Here is a 20,161-nt window from a genome sequence, read left to right as displayed (position 1 = left end):
AAGGGGGGATTTGGAGAGCGGAGCCTTACTGGGTTTTAAGAATGAGGGGAGACATTCTAGTATACTGTATAAGAATGAGAGGGGGAGACATGCTGGGGACTGGGAATGAGAGTGGAGCCCTAATGGGGACCAGTAATGAGAAGGGAGCCATGTTGGGAACCAAAAGGAGAACCATGTTGGGGACCAGAAATGAGAGGAAACCTTGATGGGGACTAGGAATGAGAGAAGAGCCATGCTGGGGACTAACAGAGGAACCATTATGGGAAACAAGATTTAGAGGGGAGCCATGTTGAGGACCAGAAAGAGGAGCTACGCTGGGGACTAGGACTCAAAGGGAAGCCATGCAGAAGACCAAGAGGAGAACACGTTGCGTAACGAGATTTAGAGAGGTGCCAAGGTGGGGACCAAGAATTAGAGTGTAGCCATGCTAAGGACCAGGAATGAGAGGGGGGCCATGCTGGGAATAATAATGGGAGGGGAGCCATGATGGGTACTAAGAATGAGAGGGGGAGCCATGCTAGGGACTAAAATCAGGGGGCTGTTTATTTGGGTGTTTTACACGTTACACACCTAAAACAACGGCAAGTGTTTCATGCTTTTTTAATGGTATTTTTCACTTGCGTTTTTGTGGCGTTTTTTTTAAATTTTATTTAGTGTCATTTTGTACATGTCTTTTTCGTGGAAACTCCACTTACCTGCGGACCCACAGCAAAATCTGCAAGTCCAGATAGTTTAAAATGAAAACTATACTCTCCTCCCGTGGTACTTCCACTGCAACGCTTCCTTGGTCCCCTACCGATCTCTGTACTCCAGACTCTAGTGTTGATGTGTTGTGTTGACACGTGAGTGCTGCAGTGATGACGTGAGATGATACGTTATCACTGGAGGCCGGTTGTACAGAGACCGGCAGGGAACCAGGAAAGAGTATAGGGTTTAACTTTTAAGGCACTCGTCTGTTTTCTGCTCTGTCTGAGAGTAGCTTAATAGTAAACCTTCAACTAGCTTTATGGTTTCGGGCAATTTTCATATCTCTACAGTCCCTTTAATTTAGGAAATGGCTTGAACCTCCACCAATAACATATTGTGATATATTTCTCAGAATTAGAGATGGAGCATGCAAAGGGGAAAGCTGCTAAAAAATGCAGAATACAAGTCATATAATGGCCAGCAACAGTGTAATTCCTTAAGTACACACATATGACCGCTTATTCTGAAAAGGTAGGTACGGTTTAGGCCTTGTTCACACATTGCAGACTTGCTGCAGACTTTGCATGTATTTTTTAAGTCAAAACCAGAACTGAATCCAGGAGGACAGACATATAAGGCCTTATTTTATAGATTTCTTCTGCTCAGGTACCGTTCCTGGTGGGGCTGAAAGGTTGCCGTAAAGACATGGATGAATAAATCACTTTTTATACTTTTAATACTGTGCTGTATTATCTTCATTAATATATGTGTATATAATAGTCCTCCTCAATAAATTAGAACATCATCAAAAATTAAATTTATTTCAGTAACTCAATTAAAAAAGTGAAACTCATATATTTTATAGATTCATTACACACAGAGTGATCCATTTCCAGCATTTTTTTCTTTTAATGTTGATGATTATGGTAATCGTTAATAAAAAAAAAACAAATTTAGTGTCTCCGAAAATTAGATTATAATATAAGCCCAATTTCAAAAATGATGTTTAATACCGAAATGTTGGCCTACTGAAAAGTATGTACAGTATATGCCCTCAATGCTTGGTCGGGGCTCCTTTTACATGAGTTACTGCATCAATGCGGCGTGGCATGGAGGCGATCACCCTGTGGCACTGCTGAGGTGTTATGGATGCCCAGGTTGCTTTGATACCGGCCTTCAGCTCGTCTGCATTGTTGGGTCTGGTGTCTCATCTTCTTCTTCATAATACACTATAGATTCTCTATAGGGTTTAGGTCAGGCGAGTTTGCTGGCCAATCAAGCACAGTGATACTGGGGTTATTGCACCAGGTATTGGTACTTTTGGCAGTGTGGGCAGGTGCCAAGTCCTGCTGGAAAATGACATCAGCAACTCCATAAAGCTTGTCAGCAGAGGGAAGCATGAAGTGCTTGAAAATTTCCTGCTAGACTCTGCGCTGACTCTGGACTTGATATAACACAGTGGACCAACACCAGCAGATGACATGGCTCCCCAAACCATCAATGACTGTGGAAACATCACACTGGACCACAAGCAACTTGGATTGATGCCTCTCCACTCTCCCTCCAGACTCCGGGACCGAGATTTCCCAATGAAATGCAAAATTTACTTTTATCTGAAAACAGGACTTTGGACCACTGAACAGCAGACCAGTCCTTTTTCTCCTTAGCCCAGGTAAGACACTTCTGACGTCTCTGGGTCATGAGTGGCTTGACACAAGGAATGCGACAGTTGTAGCCCATAACCTGGATACGTCTGTGTGTGGTGGCTCTTGAAACACTGACTCCAGCCACAGTCCACTCCTTGTGAATCTCCCCCAGATTCTTGAATGGCTTTTTCTTGACAATCCTTTCAAGGCTGCGGTTATCCCTGTTGCTTGTGCACCTTTTTCTACCACACTTTTTCCTTCCTCTCAACTTTCCATTAATATGCTTAGATACAGCACTCCGTGAACAGCCAGATTCTTTAGCAATGTCATTATGTGGCTTACCCTCCTTGTGGACGGTGTCAATGACTGTCTTCTGGACAACTGTCAAGTCAGCAATCTTCCCCATGATTGTGTAGCCTACTGACCAGACTGTTGGACCATTTAAAGGCTTAGGAAACCTTTGCAGGTGTTTTGTGTTGATTCGCTGATTAGAGTGTGACACCATGAGTCTACAATCTTCAACTTTTACCCAAATTCTAATTTTCTGAGAGACTAAATTTTGGGTTTTCATTAACTGTTAGCCATAATCTTCAACATTAAAAGAAAATAATGCTGGAAATAGATCACTCTGTGTGTAATGAATCTATATAATATGAGTTTCACGTTTTGAGTTGAATTACTGAAATAAATGAACTTTTTGTTGATATTCTAATTCATTGAGAAGGACTAGTATAGTATAAAATCTACTAACTACAGTGCCAGTCGCTAGGTACTTGGGGTTTTTCATAGCTAAATAAATAACTTTATTGTACCATGTGCAGTTTACTATACCAGCTTTCAAATCTAATTCAATTTATGAATGTAATTTATTAAAGAAAAAAAAAAGCTTTTTTTTTTTTTTTTGTTACATTTTACCTGAACTTTTATTAAAGTTCTGTGTAATCATACAATTCTTTGTTTGTTTTTTTATTTTTGGTGACATTGTAACTTACACAGTTTAGTGTTGAGGTGGGTGAGTGTGAAAGATTTCTGCTGGTCTTATGATGATGAAGACTGTACTGTATGTTGCAGCGTATAAGTTCCTCATAGACGTAGGGGGGGTGGGGGGGGGGACCCTATGCGATGAATAACATAGGTTGTAGGCTCAGGTCTATTCAGAGGAAATTCCTGTCTGCCTACAATGCTTCAACACCCCCTTAGATGAGCTCATTTTTCAGCAATGTCTCCTAACACTGGATCTTTAAATAGGTACATGGAAATCAGGGGCCCCACTTCAGGGAATTCTTTACTTTGAAGGGGCAGTACCTTGTAGCTTAACTGCAAACATATTTGTTTTTCCACCCAAGTATGGTTGTTTCAAGAAACTAACTACATCTCAAGTGATGTTTCTAACATTTGTACTTACAAGTATAATGTAAATTCTATTGAAGTCTAGATAAGTATTACAAAAAGTAAAGTCTATTTTCTTTACAAAATTAAATTCAAGTATTTTACTTGTTCATCTTCAACCTTGTTAAAAATTCCAGGCCAAACAATAATATTGTTGAATCGGGACAATGCGCAAATATAAATGCACCTTTTAGTTAACATATTAGAATATGTTGGGCAATTTCTTTTCGGGATCAACCATAGGGGTAGGATTTTTTACATTTACCATTATTGCCGCCAGCAGACTACAGGCTACCTGTAAGAAGATCATGAATGGGACAGAGAATTCAGAAGAACTTGAACTCCCCAGCTGCCTTATTCTATTTTCCAAATGTTCCCTATTCTAAAGAAACGGTCATGGTGTAAGTAGGCATAGCAGTTGCAATATGGCCCAGCAGATAAGGGGCTCCATCTCAACTCTGAGCTGTGGTGCAGATAGCAATAATAATAACTTGTGATAATGGTAGAGTGGAAAGTGCAGTAAAGAAGGAAGTGCAGATCACTGGAAGACAAAGGAAAGGAGAAAAAGACAGTAGCATTGCAAGTTTTTTATCTCCACCCCTTCCCGTTTGCAAATGTGATGTAATGTAGTCGTGTATTGGCCCGGTGCTAGAGTTCACAGGGCTCCGTTCAGGGCTGCCGTGGGGTGAAGTGATGATTATTCTGACTCCCTGTGTATCCTACAGTCTGCTGTGGGGGACCAGAAGTCAGTCTCAATGCAAGTTTATGAGAGCCTCGACGTGAGTATAATGGACTTGTATAGAAGGCCTCCGGTTTCAACAATAGACACTGTAGGATTTGGTTTGTCCGAGTGCAGAATAGGTGACCCCAAGGTGGCCCAGAACAAAGCGGTGTCCCATGAAATATAGCAACAGGTAAGTCAATACACATGTTCACATTACATTTGAGAGTGGTCACGGTGGAGTGGAGCCTCTTTCCACATTCGTACACTAAACACATGGTTGTCTCCCCTCTCCACCTCTCTGTAGTAAAGGAAGTCGCACATCACATGCCTCAGTCCTTTACATGGTAATCCTGCCCACAACAAGCCCTAGCAAAATGAAAACATCCGTGCTGCACAGAGCTGGGCAACATAATAACAATGAAAAATAACTGCTGAGCTATGGTGGCATCATCTGGTGACCATGTAGATGCATATAGGTACTTTTCTGTATTTCTCATAAGCTTGGAAAACCCTTATTAACAAAAATAAGTAAAGATTTTTTTTTTACCAAAAATTATTTTATTTTTTAAAAATATTTAACCATTCTAAAAAAAATCACATATTTGGTAACACCGCATTTGGAATAACACATCATGAACTTCACATATTTGGCTAGGTTCACATCACATTTTGGCCCTATGTTTAGCGTGCACATTGGGAACGCGCCCGACGTACACGCTAAATGTGTCCATAGGGCCAAACATAGTGTCCTTTTGGCCTTCGTTGTGCTGGTATATGTCGGTATACTTTATTTTATTTTTTTTGAAGGATGGAATAACTTGGTGTACTTTGCTATTCCATCCTGAGGGATCCCTGCAATAAGAGAACGTATGATTTTTATTTACATGGGAGCCTATTAGTGATGGATGCCACTGAATGGCATCTGTCACCGGTATATGTTAAACGTATACCTTGGGGATCTTTTCCAGGACTAAAATCCCTGGGAAGAGCATCCGGTAGCACTCGGCCCAGGGATTCCGGCACTGGGGATGCCCCTGCCGTCACTGTCCATGTATGACATTGATGTCAGGGGCTTTCAACTACGAGTCCCCTGCCAGAGCATCTGTAGCACTCTGCCTAAGGACTTCGGAACTGGAAAAGCCCCTGGCGTTACTGTCCACACATGAACAGTGACGTCAGGGGCACCCCCTAGGAGTGGAATCCCTGGCCAGAGTGTTGCCGACACTCTGGCGTGGGATACTGGCATGTTGAAGCCCCTAAAGTCACAGTCCATGTATGGACAGTGATGTCAAGGGTTTTCTCAAGGTAGGAGTCTCCAGCCACAGCGATTGCGGTGCTGTGGCCGGTGATTCCATAGTTGAAAGCCCCAGACGTCAGCAGCTTCCCTGGGCTCAGAGCTTAAAGTAGCGCTGTGCAGGGCGAGTTCGAGCAACGTATCCATCTTGAGAGTACAGCAGGGACCGCGCATGCGTGCTATACAGCCAGTAACGCACATGCGTGGTCCCTGCTGTTCTCGAGAGAACAGCCGGGACTGCGCATGCACGTTACTGGCTGTATAACAGAACAGCCCATGCACGTCACTAGTGTCGTGTCGTATACCCGGAAGAAAATTGATGATCAACACAGCGGCCAGAGAGTGAGATCACCAGTCATGTGTCCCACGGCAGCATCTGGAAACGGGGCCAATTTGGAAACTGTAAGTACATCCAAATCTATTTACATTCATAATTTAACCATAATTTAAACCTTAATTCACCCCTTTAACCAGCACCATGCCATAATACCTGACTTGCATAGGAAAGGTATAAAACACGGTGTGATCACACCACACACTGACTCGTGCAGTGGGCTGGCAAATACAAAACACAAGATTGTCTAGTAGTGTGTGTGGCATGGAGTTCAATACTTGGGTCTCATGCACACGACCGCAGATTTGCGGGTGAATTGCGGCTGCAAAAATGCGTTCGTGTGCATGGGGCCTTACACTAATGCCATCCTAAGCTAAAGAGTCCTTAGAGGTGGCTAACATTTGCTAAAACAGTCTAAGGCCTCATTTACACGAGCGTGTGCGTTTTGCGCACGCAAAAAAATGCAGCGTTTTGCGTGCGCAAAAGGCACTTGACAGCTCCGTGTGTCATCAGTGTATGATGCGCGGCTGCGTGATTTTCGCGCAGCCGCCATCATAGAGATGAGGCTAGTCGACGTCCGTCACTGTCCAGGGTGCTGAAAGAGTTAACTGATCGGCAGTAACTCTTTCAGCACCCTCGACAGTGAATGCCGATCACAATATACAGCAACCTGTGCATAAAAAAAAGACGTTCATACTTACCAAGAACTTCCTGCTTCCTCCAGTCCGGTCTCCCGGCCGTTGTCTTGGTGACGCGTCCCTCTCTTGACATCCGGCCCCACCTCCCTGGATGATGCGGCAGGCCATGTGACCGCTGCAGCCTGTGATTGGCTGCAGCCTGTGCTTGGCCTGTGATTGGCTGCAGCTGTCACTTGGACTGAATTGTCATCCCGGGAGGTCAGACTGGAGGAAGAAGCCGGGAGTTATCGGTAAGTCAGAACTTCTTTTTTTTTTTTTTACAGGTTCATGTATATTGTGATCGGAAGTCACTGTCCAGGGTGCTGAACCAGTTTAACTCTTTCAGCACCCTGGACAGTGACTGTCTCCTGACGTCGCGTACCGGAACATTTTTTGTCGGGTTCGGTCAAAACGAGTTCGGCCGAACCCGGTGAAGTTCGGTTCGCTCATCTCTAAGACACTCCGTTTTGATGTTTGTAAACAGAAAAGCACATGGTGCTTTTCTGTTTACATTCAGAGTTTGACAGCTCTTGCGCGAATCACGTGGTTTTCACGCACCCATTGACTTCAATGGGTGCGTGATGCGCGAAAAACGCAGAAATTTAGAACATGTCGTGAGTTTTTTTCAGCGCACTCAGGCTGAGCAAAACTCACGGACTGTCTGCATGCCCCCATAGACTTGTATAGGTCCGTGCGACCCGCGTGAAAAGCACGCGCGTCGCACGGACGTATATCACGTTCGTGTAAATGAGGCCTAATTCCTAAACCTGCACTTCCTAGCTTGATTGATGTTTAACTCAAGGCAACAGGCTGGCTACTCCAAGTGCCCTATATCATCTGTTTCCAGGTATTTATCCACGATGGCAGCTTTATGTGGACATGATCATCCACAAACAGAAAGCCTGGACATTACATCCCTGAACAGTAGGAAAATATGTTGGAGGTTAAAAATCTCTAAGCATAAGCTGTTAGGTCTCATGCACACGACCGTAGTGTTTTTTACTATCCGCAAATACGGATCTGTAGTCATTGCAAGTCATCCGCATATCTGGCATGCTGTCCGCAAATACGTAGTGCATCCATGTTTACATACCATTAAAAAAAGTGAGGCTACAAAGGATGTCACCATCATGTTCCAACCCCTTTCAAAGGTCACATGATCACTTAGGGGCCATTTTCTTGGGGAATCCCCTGAGGTATAGCAATGCTTCTGCAATTCCTGATGGCTACGGATGCACACCCGTACCCGCCCCGTCCACAATTTTGTATGTTCCCACAGACTTCTATGGGCGAGTCCGTGACGCAATTGCGGACAGGAATAGGACATGTTCTATATTTTGTGGGTCATTTCTATGCCCAGACACACGTCCGTAAATATACAGAAAGTTGTCCGTGGCCTATAGAAATTAATGGGTCCATCCTTCTTTTTGGATATGAGGATCTCCTCCCTATCTGCTTATTTTCCGTCAACTGTATTGTGCAATTTACGTAGTGAAGCAACTTAGTATATGACTGTGTGGTCTTCGGTTAGAGATGACAGCTGTTAAATACTGTATTATATGCATATAATGCCAGGACAACATGTCATGTATCTTTGAACTCTTTATTTGGAATGTCCTTTCATGCAACAAAGTATATGCTCTGTCATTGACACTACGTTCAGTTGTATATTGTACATGGTTTATTGTTCTGAAAACGACTAAAAAGATTTTTGAAAGAAAAATTAATGGGTCCGCAGATTATCCATAATTACGGATAAAAACTACGGTCGTGAGCATGGGACATGTGGGTTCCCCTTTTGAACACAAGGTGGGATGTATGTGAAACCAACATAATACCCCCCACATCATGACACCACTGCATTCATAATCGTCCCATTGATGGCTGCTGGAGGGGACTGTACCTACTTCTAGGTTCTCCATATGAAGTCACAGCATGAATTGCTCTAAATACCAGACCTGGACTCTTCTATAAACTGTTCAAGCATAATTCATAAGCCTTCATGCTTTCATCTATTAACAGCAGTCAATAGGATGCATATTGCATACAACTCCTCTTAATGTAAACTTATGTAGACCGTATGCCAGGAAACCGTCCCTTTCTGTATTTTGCCTGTGTCTCTGGCAGTTGTGGACAAATAATAATCCTCTGTTTTGGATGACATTTGCACCCTGTTGGAACCCATCAGACTCTAGAAATGACACATCCTACTAAGCATGAAATCATAGATTGCTTCACCGAGCCATATGTGGGAAGAAAAAACAACAACCAATGTGCTCTGTACTGCAGCTATAGTCCGAGCATTGGGTGCCCTTTAAAGGGGTCACCATTTGGTTGCTGGAGGAGCAACTTGCACCTGGTTGTACTAGACCTCTTGAACCTTCATCACAACATTCAGAATTATCCTTCACTTTTAAGCCGGCGTGTTTTATGTTTAACAATTTGCAATTTCAAATATTTACACTTTGATGGTGTATTTTTCCATTGATTAATGTAAAATTTAAAAAAAACTAATTTAACACCTTCCCGCAGTTGGACGTGACTGAACATCCATTTTAGCGGTGCCTTCCCTGTGCCTGCACTTTCCGCTGCAGATGTCGGCTGTAATATACAGCCGACATCCCGCTGCAACGGCCGAGAGCGAAGTTATCTCTGATTCCGGCTGTTTAATAACTTAGATGGAGTGGTCAATAGTGACCGCGCCATCTAGGTGGTTAGGGTAAGTTTGTGTGGCGCTGATGAGATGCTATGGCAGCCGGAGGTCTAACAGAAGCCCTGAGGCCATCCATAGTTGTATGCCTATTAGTCCGTACTTAATAGATATTAAGTATACCAAAGCATTATATTAGTGATCAAAGAATAGCAATATGAAGTCCCCAAGTTGGACTAAAAAAAGAAATTAAGCAAAGTTTCATAAAGTTAATTCAAAAAAGTTCTAGTGATCAATGTGGATCCCAGTGGTGAGACCCTCAGCGATCAGACAATTTTCACTTATCCCGTGGATAGGTGATCACTGTTTATTCTGGGAATACCCCTTCAATATCTTATAGGCAAGTGATGCAACAGATCCCACATGACCATGAATAAAGTCTTATTTTTATAATTATCATACACAGCTAGTGCTACATTGGCAGCACAACATCCATAAGAAATAATAATAGTGCAAGTGACAGTCGCTGGACTTATTGAATGGGACTTTCATTCTCGTGGTTGCACGTGGCTTTACTATTTTTCCTATGTTGCAACTTGTAGCTGTCATTTGCAGCAGTTGGCATCTCCTCTAATTGTAAACTCGGATGTTTACCTACATTTTCGATCAATAGAATATTTTACCACACAAAATACTTGTTAGTATTACATCACTATGCAATTATCTTTCCATAGAAATAGAAAAGACTGGCACTAAGTGTGGTATAGGTTTAACTATAACAATTAAAGGGGAAGTCCAGAAAAAAATGATTTCCTGACTTGTCTTAGAAAAATGTTAGTAGCTCAGGTTAATGGAGTCTATGAGCTTAGACCACCACTGATTAGTCCAAACCACTCCGGCACCACTCAGGGATGTCCCATTCAGTCTAAAAATGATTGCCAGTCCAAGCTCACAGAATCCATAGATGGAGCTCAACACACATTTTTTTTGTCAAAATGTCCCATGATATTGCATATTTTATCATACTGAATGGTCTATGGTTATAAAGAAATTTAACCCCTTCCCGCCGCAGCCCTTTTTCAGATTTTCATTTTCGTTTTTTCCTCCCCAACTTCCAAAAGCCATAATGTCTTTATTTTTCCGTCGATATAGTACTATGAGGGCTTGAATTTTGCGGGACGAGTTGTAGTTTTTCGTAGCACCATTTATTTTGCCATATAATGTACTAGGAAACGGGAAAAAAATTATTTGTGGGGTAAAAAATGAAAAAAACAGCGATTCCTCCATTTTTTTTGCGCGCCGTTTTTACGGAATTCACTGTGCAATTAAAACAACATGTCAACTTTATTCTGTGGGTCAATACGACTACGGCGATACCAAATATATATTTAGTTTTTTCTATATTTTACTACTTTTACAAGTAAAAACCTAAGTGTAAAAAAGAAAATGTATTTTGTGTCGCCAAATTCCGAGAGCCATAAGTTTTTTTTATTTTTCCGTCGATTTAAGTGGTATGAGGGCTTATTTTTTGCAGGATAAGCTGTAGTTTTTAATAATACCATCTTGATGTAAATGCGTTGGTTTGATCACTTTTTATTTCATTTTTTTGTGGGAGATTAGGTGACCAAAAAATAGACATTCTGGCGTTTACAATTTTTTTTTACGGCGTTCACCGTTCAAGTTAAATAATGATATATTGTAATAGTTCAGACTTTTACGGACGCGGCGATACCAATTATGTTTTTTTTTTTACTATGCTCTAGGGGGAAAATGGGAAAAGGTTTTTTTTTTTAACTTTTAATATATATATTTTTTTTTTACACAAACTCATTTTTTACTTTCTTTATTAGTCCCCCTAGGGGACTTCAACCAGCGATCGTTAGATCGCTTGCACGATATACTGCAATACCAATGTATTGCAGTATATCGTGATTCTGACAGGCAACTACTAAGCCCTTAATAGGTGTACAAAGATGGCGAACCAGGAGGTCTTCATTAGGCCCCCAGGCAGTCGTAGCAACCATCGCTCCTCACCCTGCGATTGCATTGCCGGGGGCGCAATGAGCTGTTAGAGGGGGTCGCCCCCCTCTTTCTAACTATTTAAATGCTGCGGTCGTTGTTGACCGCGGCATTTAATGAGTTAAACTAGCGGGATCGCGCTCGAGCACGATGCCGCTAGTTACTCTGAAGTGTCGGCTGTAACAAACAGCCGACAACGGCATCGTATGAAGCGGGTTCACTCTGTGAGCCCGCTCCATACTTCCCCTACCCGACTTTGGCGTATGGATACGTCATATGTCGGGAAGGGGTTAAAGAATAAAGTTAGGCGCTGATTCCACGCTTAAATCCTGCCAGAATCCTCCCTTCTTTCGGCTGTTAACAGAGCACAGTGATAATTTTAGATTTATTGAAGTTTATTGACCAAGATGTAAATTCCTTTTGTAGAATACGTTTAGATTTTTTGTGTATTGTTGGAAAACCCCTTTAATACTGTAATATGAAATCTAGTCTTATCTAGCACTTTTATGCCTGAACCCAAATGGATTGAACCTTTACCGGTCATGAAATGTACTGTTTTAGGCCCCATGCACACGACTGTAATTTTCATCTGCAATTATGGAATATAATACTGATCCATTCATTTTTTATTTTATTTAAATGCTTTATTTATACTTTTACAACAATACAAACACTACAAGGGTAAACTATAATAAACTTAAGGGCAATCACACAACCCAATCATACAACAGTCATCGATACAGTCTACTTGACTTATCCTAATCCCGGACAATGACTATCAAGAGTAGGATGTGACCGCTGTTTCAGGCATATTTAGCCATCTGGCACAGATTTTCTCAAACTTGTAAGGACAGTTCCTATAAATATACAACGTTTGGTACAAGGGCACATATTTATTAATAAGCTGGAGCCAATGTGCAATACTTGGAACCTCTGTTGCCTTCCACAACATGATAATGACTTTTCTGGCACAGAATAAAGAAAATCTTATAGCACCACCTCATTTATGATCCCTAGCAGACAAACTTGGGCGTCAAGTAGCCTAGGAAATTGAAAGTGATCATGAAGGAATGCAACGACTGCTGACCAAAAGGGCAAAATCTTAGGGCAGAGCCATACACCGTGAAAATACGAGCCAAAATCAGATTGACACTTAAACCATCTTAATCCATTAATTTCTATGGCCCACAAACACCTTCCCATATATTTACGAGAAGGTGTCCGGGCCATAGATATGATCCGCAAAAAATAGGACATGTCCTATGTTTTTTAATTTACGGACCGTGCTCCTATACTTTATAATGGGAGCACGGCCCGCTAATGCGGGTGAGTCCGCGGCTGTCTGTGTCCGTAATCACGGACTGTAAACACGGCTACGGACATGTGCAGGGGGCCTTAGTGGAACACCTAGTCCTAATTGTTCTTTAATATGGAGTATTTCATTTCCCATTGTCTTTCTCCTAACTGCTCTTTAAAGAGGCTCTGTCACCAGATTATAAGTGCTCTATCTCCTACATAATCTGATCGGCGCTGTAATGTAGATAACAGTTGTTTTTATTTTGAAAAACGGTCATTTTTGAGCAAGTTATGAGCAATTTTAGATTTATGCTAATTCGTTTCTTAATGCCCAACTGGGCGTTTTTTTACTTTTGACCAAGTGGGGGCTGTAAAGCGAAATGTATGACGCTGACCAATCAGCGTCATACACTTCTCTCCATTCATGTCCATTTGTACTCACAGCACAGCGTGATCTCGCGAGATCACGCTGTGCTGTCACATACACCCACATTAACTTTACTGAAGTGTCTTGAGAGTGAATAGACATCGCCTCCAGCCAGGATGCGATGTCTATTCACACTCCCGACACTTCGGTAAAGTTTGTGTGGGACTTAATCACAGCACAGCGTGATCTTGCAAGATCACGCTGTGAATGACAGAACAGCGTGAACTCGCGAGATCACACTGTGCTGTGTGAGTAAGTCCCACAAAAACTTTACCGAAGTGTCGGGAGTGTGAATAGACATCGTGTCCTGGCTGGAGGCGATGTCTATTCACTCTATAATCTGGTGACAGAGCCTCTTTAAGGTTGTTTATGTGTGTAGTTTTATGGGCAAATTCACTCAAAACTAAATTGTCTCTCAAAATTGCACTAACCTTGGGTACACAATGGCTAATATCTGAAATGTAAAGTTGGTTGAGCACCATCTGCACTGTTTTTCTCTTATTTTTTTAAAAATATAATTAGTAATGGCAGTAACAGAATTGTCACCCTTATCAGTATACCCTGTCACAATGGGGTGTGCTGGAGAATTTACTTATGGTTGTACCCTTACCGATTCTTTTATAATTAAATGGCCACAGGTCTGGTGGTTGTGAAACATTAAAGAGACACTTTGGATAACCTCTTTTTTGTTAGAAGGTGTCGCAGTGATCAGCCGTAATTTGTGGTGGAATCCGGCAGGAATTTCCTTACAGTGTCACATCAGAGGAAATGAAGCATTACACGATTTGCATTGAAATTAATAGTCTGTCTCTGCTCTTTGTAGACACTGTGGCTAATCGATGAGGGTCCTAAATAAGAAACTGACTATATTAAAGGGGTATTTCCAACTCAAACATATATGGCATATCCACAGGAAATGCCAATAAATGTATGATAGATGCGTGTCTCACCTCTTGAGAGCTGCATCTATGTGGAGAACGGGCAGCATCACCAGCATCGATCATACATTTATGGCATATCTTGCGGATATGCCAGAAATGTATATGTTGGGAATACCCTTTAAATCAGAACTTGTATACAAAAATGTGTTTTCTTATGTAGACCATCCCTTTAAGATGACCACTGTGCTTTTTGTTGCAGGACCCGTGGGGGCGCAGCCCTTTTTTGTGGTGCCCAGACGGCCTGGATATGGCACCATGGGGAAGCCTATCAAGCTGCTGGCCAACTGCTTTCAAGTGGAGATCCCAAAGATTGACGTCTACCTCTATGAGGTGGACATTAAGCCAGACAAATGTCCACGCAGAGTTAACAGGTAAATGGTAATGTTTTTGGAATAGCATAACATAACATTTAAACCTCAAAATTTTTTTTTTGCTTTTTCCCCAGAGCTTGTTTTTTTTTCCATGCGCATACAGTTTTTGTATAGTAACCTACAGATTTTATTTTTCACATTATTGGCAGAACTCTAGTGCGCTATCCATTAAATGGATACAATTCTGGAACCCTTAGGCCCTGTTAACACTGAGTATTTTGCAGGCAGAAAATTCTGCCTCAAAATTCCGCTGCGTTTTTTCGCCCGTGGCATAGAGCGCTGCGGGCAAATAACACCGCAAATAATGCTTTCTCTTCCTCCCATTGATGTCAATGGGAGGTCAGAGACGTAAACGGCCGAAGATAGGGCACGTCGCTTCTTTTTCCCGCGAGCCGTTTTTTTTTTTGGCGTGTTTTCCGACGCGGTTTCCGCATCAAAAAACGTGTAAAAAAAACTCTGTGTGAACAGGGCCTTAGACTTGAGAAAATGAAAACACCCATGCTTCTGTGGTAAAATATGAATTCTTTTTTTTGATGTTAAGACATTCTGATGATGACACTTATTGTTGTGATACCTGCCATGTGAAGTGTTGTTATGGGGTGCTTGTGTGGATACAATTAACCAAATACACCAAAATCGACATTCTAATTGACATTAATAGTAGTAGAAGATGAAAAGACATTATTTTATTTGGTTATTTAGATCAACATAACGTCCCCATGACAACACTCCACGTGACAGCGTGAAACAGGAAATGTTGTCATTAGAATCTCTTGATGCTTTGGACAATTATATCTCAGTGTTGATACTAACAAACCTTTTTATACAAACGGGGTCTTTTGTATTTGTCTTCTGGTAGGCATCTTTTAAATACGTTTTGGGGGAGATTTATCAAAACTGGTGCAAAGGAAAAGTGGAGTAGTTACCCATGGCAACCAATCAGATTCCACCTCTCATTTTTTCAAAGGCCCTTTGGGAAATGAAGCAATGACCTGATTGTTTGCTATGGGCTACAATCCACTTTTCTTTGCACTAGTTTTGACAAATCTCTTTCTTTTGTATTGAAAATCTCCCTCTTACCTGGATGTTTTAAAATGTTTTTGATCATTTATAGCGTACGTTACAGACATATAAGCTGATGTATTCATACAGCTTGTGTCTCTGTGACTCTGGAACCTGTCGGCAGGTCCTCATCTAACTAGATTTGAGGAGGCCTGCGGATGATGTAGAAGGCGTCATCAAGCAAACATGGGCTGGACACTTGGGAGCTGTGGATACGCCCAATGGACTCTTCAGCCCTAATTAGCATACAGCACAGGAGTTTTTATAACTAGGGTATGCGGCACTACTGTGGACACATAGTCATGGGTTTAGAAAGAGGTTTAATGTGCTACAGCGTGGTGGGAACAGATTATAATGGTAAAACCTGCTGACAGGTTCCCTTTAAGAACACACAGCTGTAGACATTATACTGCAGTGCATATAAATAATGTCACTATTGCAAAGGTACCTTTCCTACTCCACTTGTGTTGGCCATCTTTATGTCTCGTGTACTTTCAGGATCAGCAGTAGATTTAGTTGGTCGGTACCATCGATTACAACGCAGGGCATTGTAGAGAGCATTAAGCAGGCATGAGCTCCCCAGTGACGGAGATACAAGCTGCATCGGCGGCATCGGCTGCACCGGAGATTGTTTTGATTTTAAAATAAATTCATATTCCATTTCATTGCACTCATTTTCTTTGTCTGTTAATTAAGAATTTGATTTCATTTTCCACTACATTATTTTGACTCTACTTTTTCACTAGGGAGGTTGTTGATTCCATGGTCCAGCATTTCAAAGTCACCATATTTGGTGACCGTCGACCAGTGTACGATGGCAAAAGAAGCCTGTACACCGCCAATCCACTGCCTGTAGCATCTACTGGGGTAAGTCCTGTTCTGTCATTGACCTGGGGTATTCTACTTTTGTCATACAAGTAGTTGGCCAGTGTTCTATGTTCACTAACAAGTCATCATCACATTGGATATTCACAAAATCCACATGAATTGGATTACTCGTTGTATGAAGAGGTTGTTACTGCACTATTGCCGTCTATGTAACACGGGATATACAAGTCAGACCAGTCTGAACACCTATTGACTCATTATTTTAATGATACGTCATGCATTAGCTGTCAGCTGGTGTCGATTTGCACTATAATTTACGCCAGTTTTCTGGCATAAATTATAGTCAATTTATTGGGCCGCGGTAACCCAACTCCTCTCAATAAGCCCCACCCACTTTTGTTTATAAATCCCCTCCAATAAGTTTTGTTGACCCATATTGACGACATCGTCTGGCTGTTTCACTGGATGTCACAGCTAATTCGGTCTTGTATATTGATATTTTTTCAAATCTGGTTTACATCTTCTTGCAGAAATTAACTCTTCCAACACATTTACAACACACATTGGGATCTGGTCTAATTTCCAGTGTAAAAAAAATAAAATAAAAATTGATTAATGGCCAGGTTACATCCGGACAGACAGTTCTACATTGTAGAAAGGTTTTTAAAGGGCACTAAATTTACTTATGGTCTGTGTGCCATTTTTGGGCTTTAAAAATGAAAGGGTTTGGGTCTATTTAGTGTGTAAAAAGAATAGACCTCAAGTAGGTAATTTGTCTTTTTCGGTCATTTCATGTAACTTTTGATTCTCAAATCTTTTATTTATTTTTAGGTGGACTTGGATGTAACATTACCAGGGGAAGGAGGGAAAGATCGTCCCTTCAAGGTCTCCATAAAATTTGTCTCTAGGATAAGCTGGCACTTGCTGCATGAAGTACTTACTGGGAGGTCCCTTCCAGAGCCATTGGAACTGGACAAGCCAATAAGCACCAACCCTGTCCATGCTGTTGATGTAGTCTTACGGCATCTGCCATCCATGAAGTAGGTGGAGGATTGACCAGAAAGAGCGCCTACACCATTTTTTTTGTTACAATTAGTGTTATATTATAATATTATTTTTAATGGCAGTATTCAGTTAATATTACCTCTTATTTTTTTAGTTACCATTGAGCTATTTTCTGTGTTGAGTCAAATGAGTCTAAGGGGTGTGTCCATCCAGGAATGAGTCTGTGGTGTTCGACCAATTACATTCACTGTTGCTTAGCAGTGAATATGTCACATAACAGGCCAGTCAGCTGTCAACATGTAGAGCATGCGGCTAAAGTATGATTTGTAAAAGGGCCGCATAGAACCTCTCATGAGCAGCTATCCTCTAGATGAGATTCTGGTGGATCACAGTATGTTATATGCAGAAAAAATAACCCTCACACAGTGCTGAATATATTTATTATCCCATTCTACAGAGCTGCTAACTTTGTAGTCACTCTCCGCCCTGTCTAATAGAGTGGGGTCCAGAGAAGTAGACCCCACTCTGGGATGTCTATATAACATACTAGGGCATATACAGGGGTTGTCCTGATAGAAAATTAACACCTTCATGTTAGCTACTCAAAGCTGCCTTAAGGTTTTACCATAAAAGATTATTGTTTTTGCTTTTGTATAGGTAGCATATCTTGTTTTTGTTACTAATTACTATTTTTTATTTTAGGTACACCCCTGTAGGACGTTCCTTCTTCTCTGCTCCAGAAGGCTATGACCACCCTCTGGGAGGAGGAAGAGAAGTCTGGTTTGGATTTCATCAATCTGTCAGACCAGCCATGTGGAAAATGATGCTTAATATAGATGGTAAGAAACAGTGACATCATGTACCTTGCCACTTAGTTATGTGGTAGCTTTTATTAGACATCAATAAGTTTTGAGTACGGTTAGTACACAAGCAAAATATTTTTAAGGGTGCATTTATTCTATTGTACTTTTGGTAGGATCTCGAAAATATCAAGATTTTGCCTGAGCCTAGATGTGGGCATCTTTAGGGAGCATCAGGCATAAATATGACTTCTGTATCCCTTTGCCCTAGGAAATCACACAGGTAGCCCTCTGTAATACATCACCGCTCTATAACATCCAAGTATTCCTGGCCATAATCACAGGACTGTAGATTAATTTAAAGTTTAGCTCTGGAAATGTTCCATTATGTGTTTTACGCACGTGGCAGTTCTGTTCCAAATGTCATTTTACTGGCACAGCTTTAGAAAAGAAATGAAATATGTCTTGAGATGACTAACACTACAGTTTATCTTTGCAATATTTTTCATAAATGACAAACGGGCCATAAAAGACTTTCTGAGAATAGTAATTGTAAGGAAGTAAAATGTGTGCTGCTGAGGGGGGGGGGGGGGGGAGGAAGGAATGGGTCACTTTAGCAGTTTTTACAGAGACTATATGCAGACTCTACTTCTATGTGTGTTACGTGCGTTTCTCTGCCTCCGCACTCAGCCACCAGTCCCTGAGAGCAAAGTTGACAGTGTATATTTTATTTTCCACCTCCGAAATAATTTATAAGCAGGTAGATCCTTTTTACAGAGGTAATTCTTATTCTTTTTTGCCCCCTTGTTAAGTTATTGCAGCTATTTGTCCTAGTCCACGTGTGGCAGTGTGTTAATCCACGCAAAGCTCCTATTATGCCGATTTAGTTTTCTTTATTCGTGAGCTGCCCTATTGCCTGGAGTCAACAGGTTCAGTAAATCGCTGAGCTGTCAAAGCGCAAGGATAAAGAAAGGACCATGTATGAAGATCTACACCGTGTCATGGAACACAAGTATTAGGCATATTTTCCTGATTCTACAGTTTATATGAAAGGGTGGGGACACCTTAAAGCACATGTTTACCTTTGAACACCATTTCCAGTGAACTTAAAGGATTATTATATATAAAAAGTTGAGAAACTTTGTAAATATAATTTATTACTGGTCTTATTCTGATCTTGAGTAATAGCTTGTATAGTATTCCAGTGCTGCAGTGACAATATCACACGGCCCGTGGATAATGAGATTGCAGAGGATGGCGTGAACCCACTGTGTAACCAAGGGATTTGACGTGGGGCTAAACTGGGGAGTGGAGCCTAAGGCGATTCCAGGTATTCACCCTTTAGCCCCATATACAGGGATCTGCACTTCGCAATGGGCGACGTTAACAGTCATGGTACAAAATCAGCAGACAGAATTCCAGGTCAGGTATAGCATAAGTCGGGGCAGGCGGCAGATGGGCACTCACGTTTGGTTGAGCCAAATGTCAGGGCAGGTGGCAGAGGATCGTCACGGCTCACAAGCAAGTGGGCAGGCAGCAAGGATAGCCAAAGGTACAGGCAGAGGTCAATCAGAGGAAATCCAAACAAAGTATAACGCAAGGAATCACTAGATCACCTACGATGAAACTAATTGCCCAGCCAATGGAGCAGAGTGGGCGGAACCCCTTTATAGCCTGGGAAAGCTGGGTGGAATATTGCAGCAGTGCACAAGGCAGGAGATGAGTGTAGGAGGCTGTCAGAAGCAGAAACCCGAGGGTAGGAGCGGCGCCGGCCAGGAGGCAGAAGACGTCTGTAAATTGTAACTACATGGAGTTGGGCAGTGGCAGAGGCACAAAATTAGCTTCACAGTATAAATCTGCCACCATTCCCTGCTTGTTAAGTGTCTGTACATGGCTTTCTATTGTGATTGGCATACTGGGAAGTACAGTCTTTTCACCAGGCACTCTTCAGTAATCTGGTGAAAGAAAAGCTAACTCTCCCACTGCCTTGTAGAAGCTCAGAAGCTGTTAG

General features: G+C 41.8%; 1 protein-coding gene across 1 annotated transcript in view; it reads left to right on the top strand.

Moving 5' to 3' along the window:
- Window positions 1-18,355, top strand: part of LOC142741813 (protein argonaute-3-like) — a 34,354-nt gene extending 15,999 nt beyond the window's left edge. The window contains exons 2-6 of the mRNA XM_075851141.1: window positions 14,284-14,455; window positions 16,264-16,384; window positions 17,177-17,385; window positions 18,053-18,189; window positions 18,327-18,355. Coding sequence (XP_075707256.1) covers window positions 14,284-14,455; window positions 16,264-16,384; window positions 17,177-17,385; window positions 18,053-18,189; window positions 18,327-18,355 — 668 coding nt within the window. The remainder of the gene's footprint in view (window positions 1-14,283; window positions 14,456-16,263; window positions 16,385-17,176; window positions 17,386-18,052; window positions 18,190-18,326) is intronic.
- Window positions 18,356-20,161: the final 1,806 nt, after the last annotated feature.

The sequence above is a fragment of the Rhinoderma darwinii genome, chromosome 2 (assembly GCF_050947455.1).
Source record: "Rhinoderma darwinii isolate aRhiDar2 chromosome 2, aRhiDar2.hap1, whole genome shotgun sequence".
Taxonomy (NCBI): Eukaryota; Metazoa; Chordata; class Amphibia; order Anura; family Rhinodermatidae; genus Rhinoderma; species Rhinoderma darwinii.
This window is presented reverse-complemented; position numbering and strand designations above follow the sequence as displayed.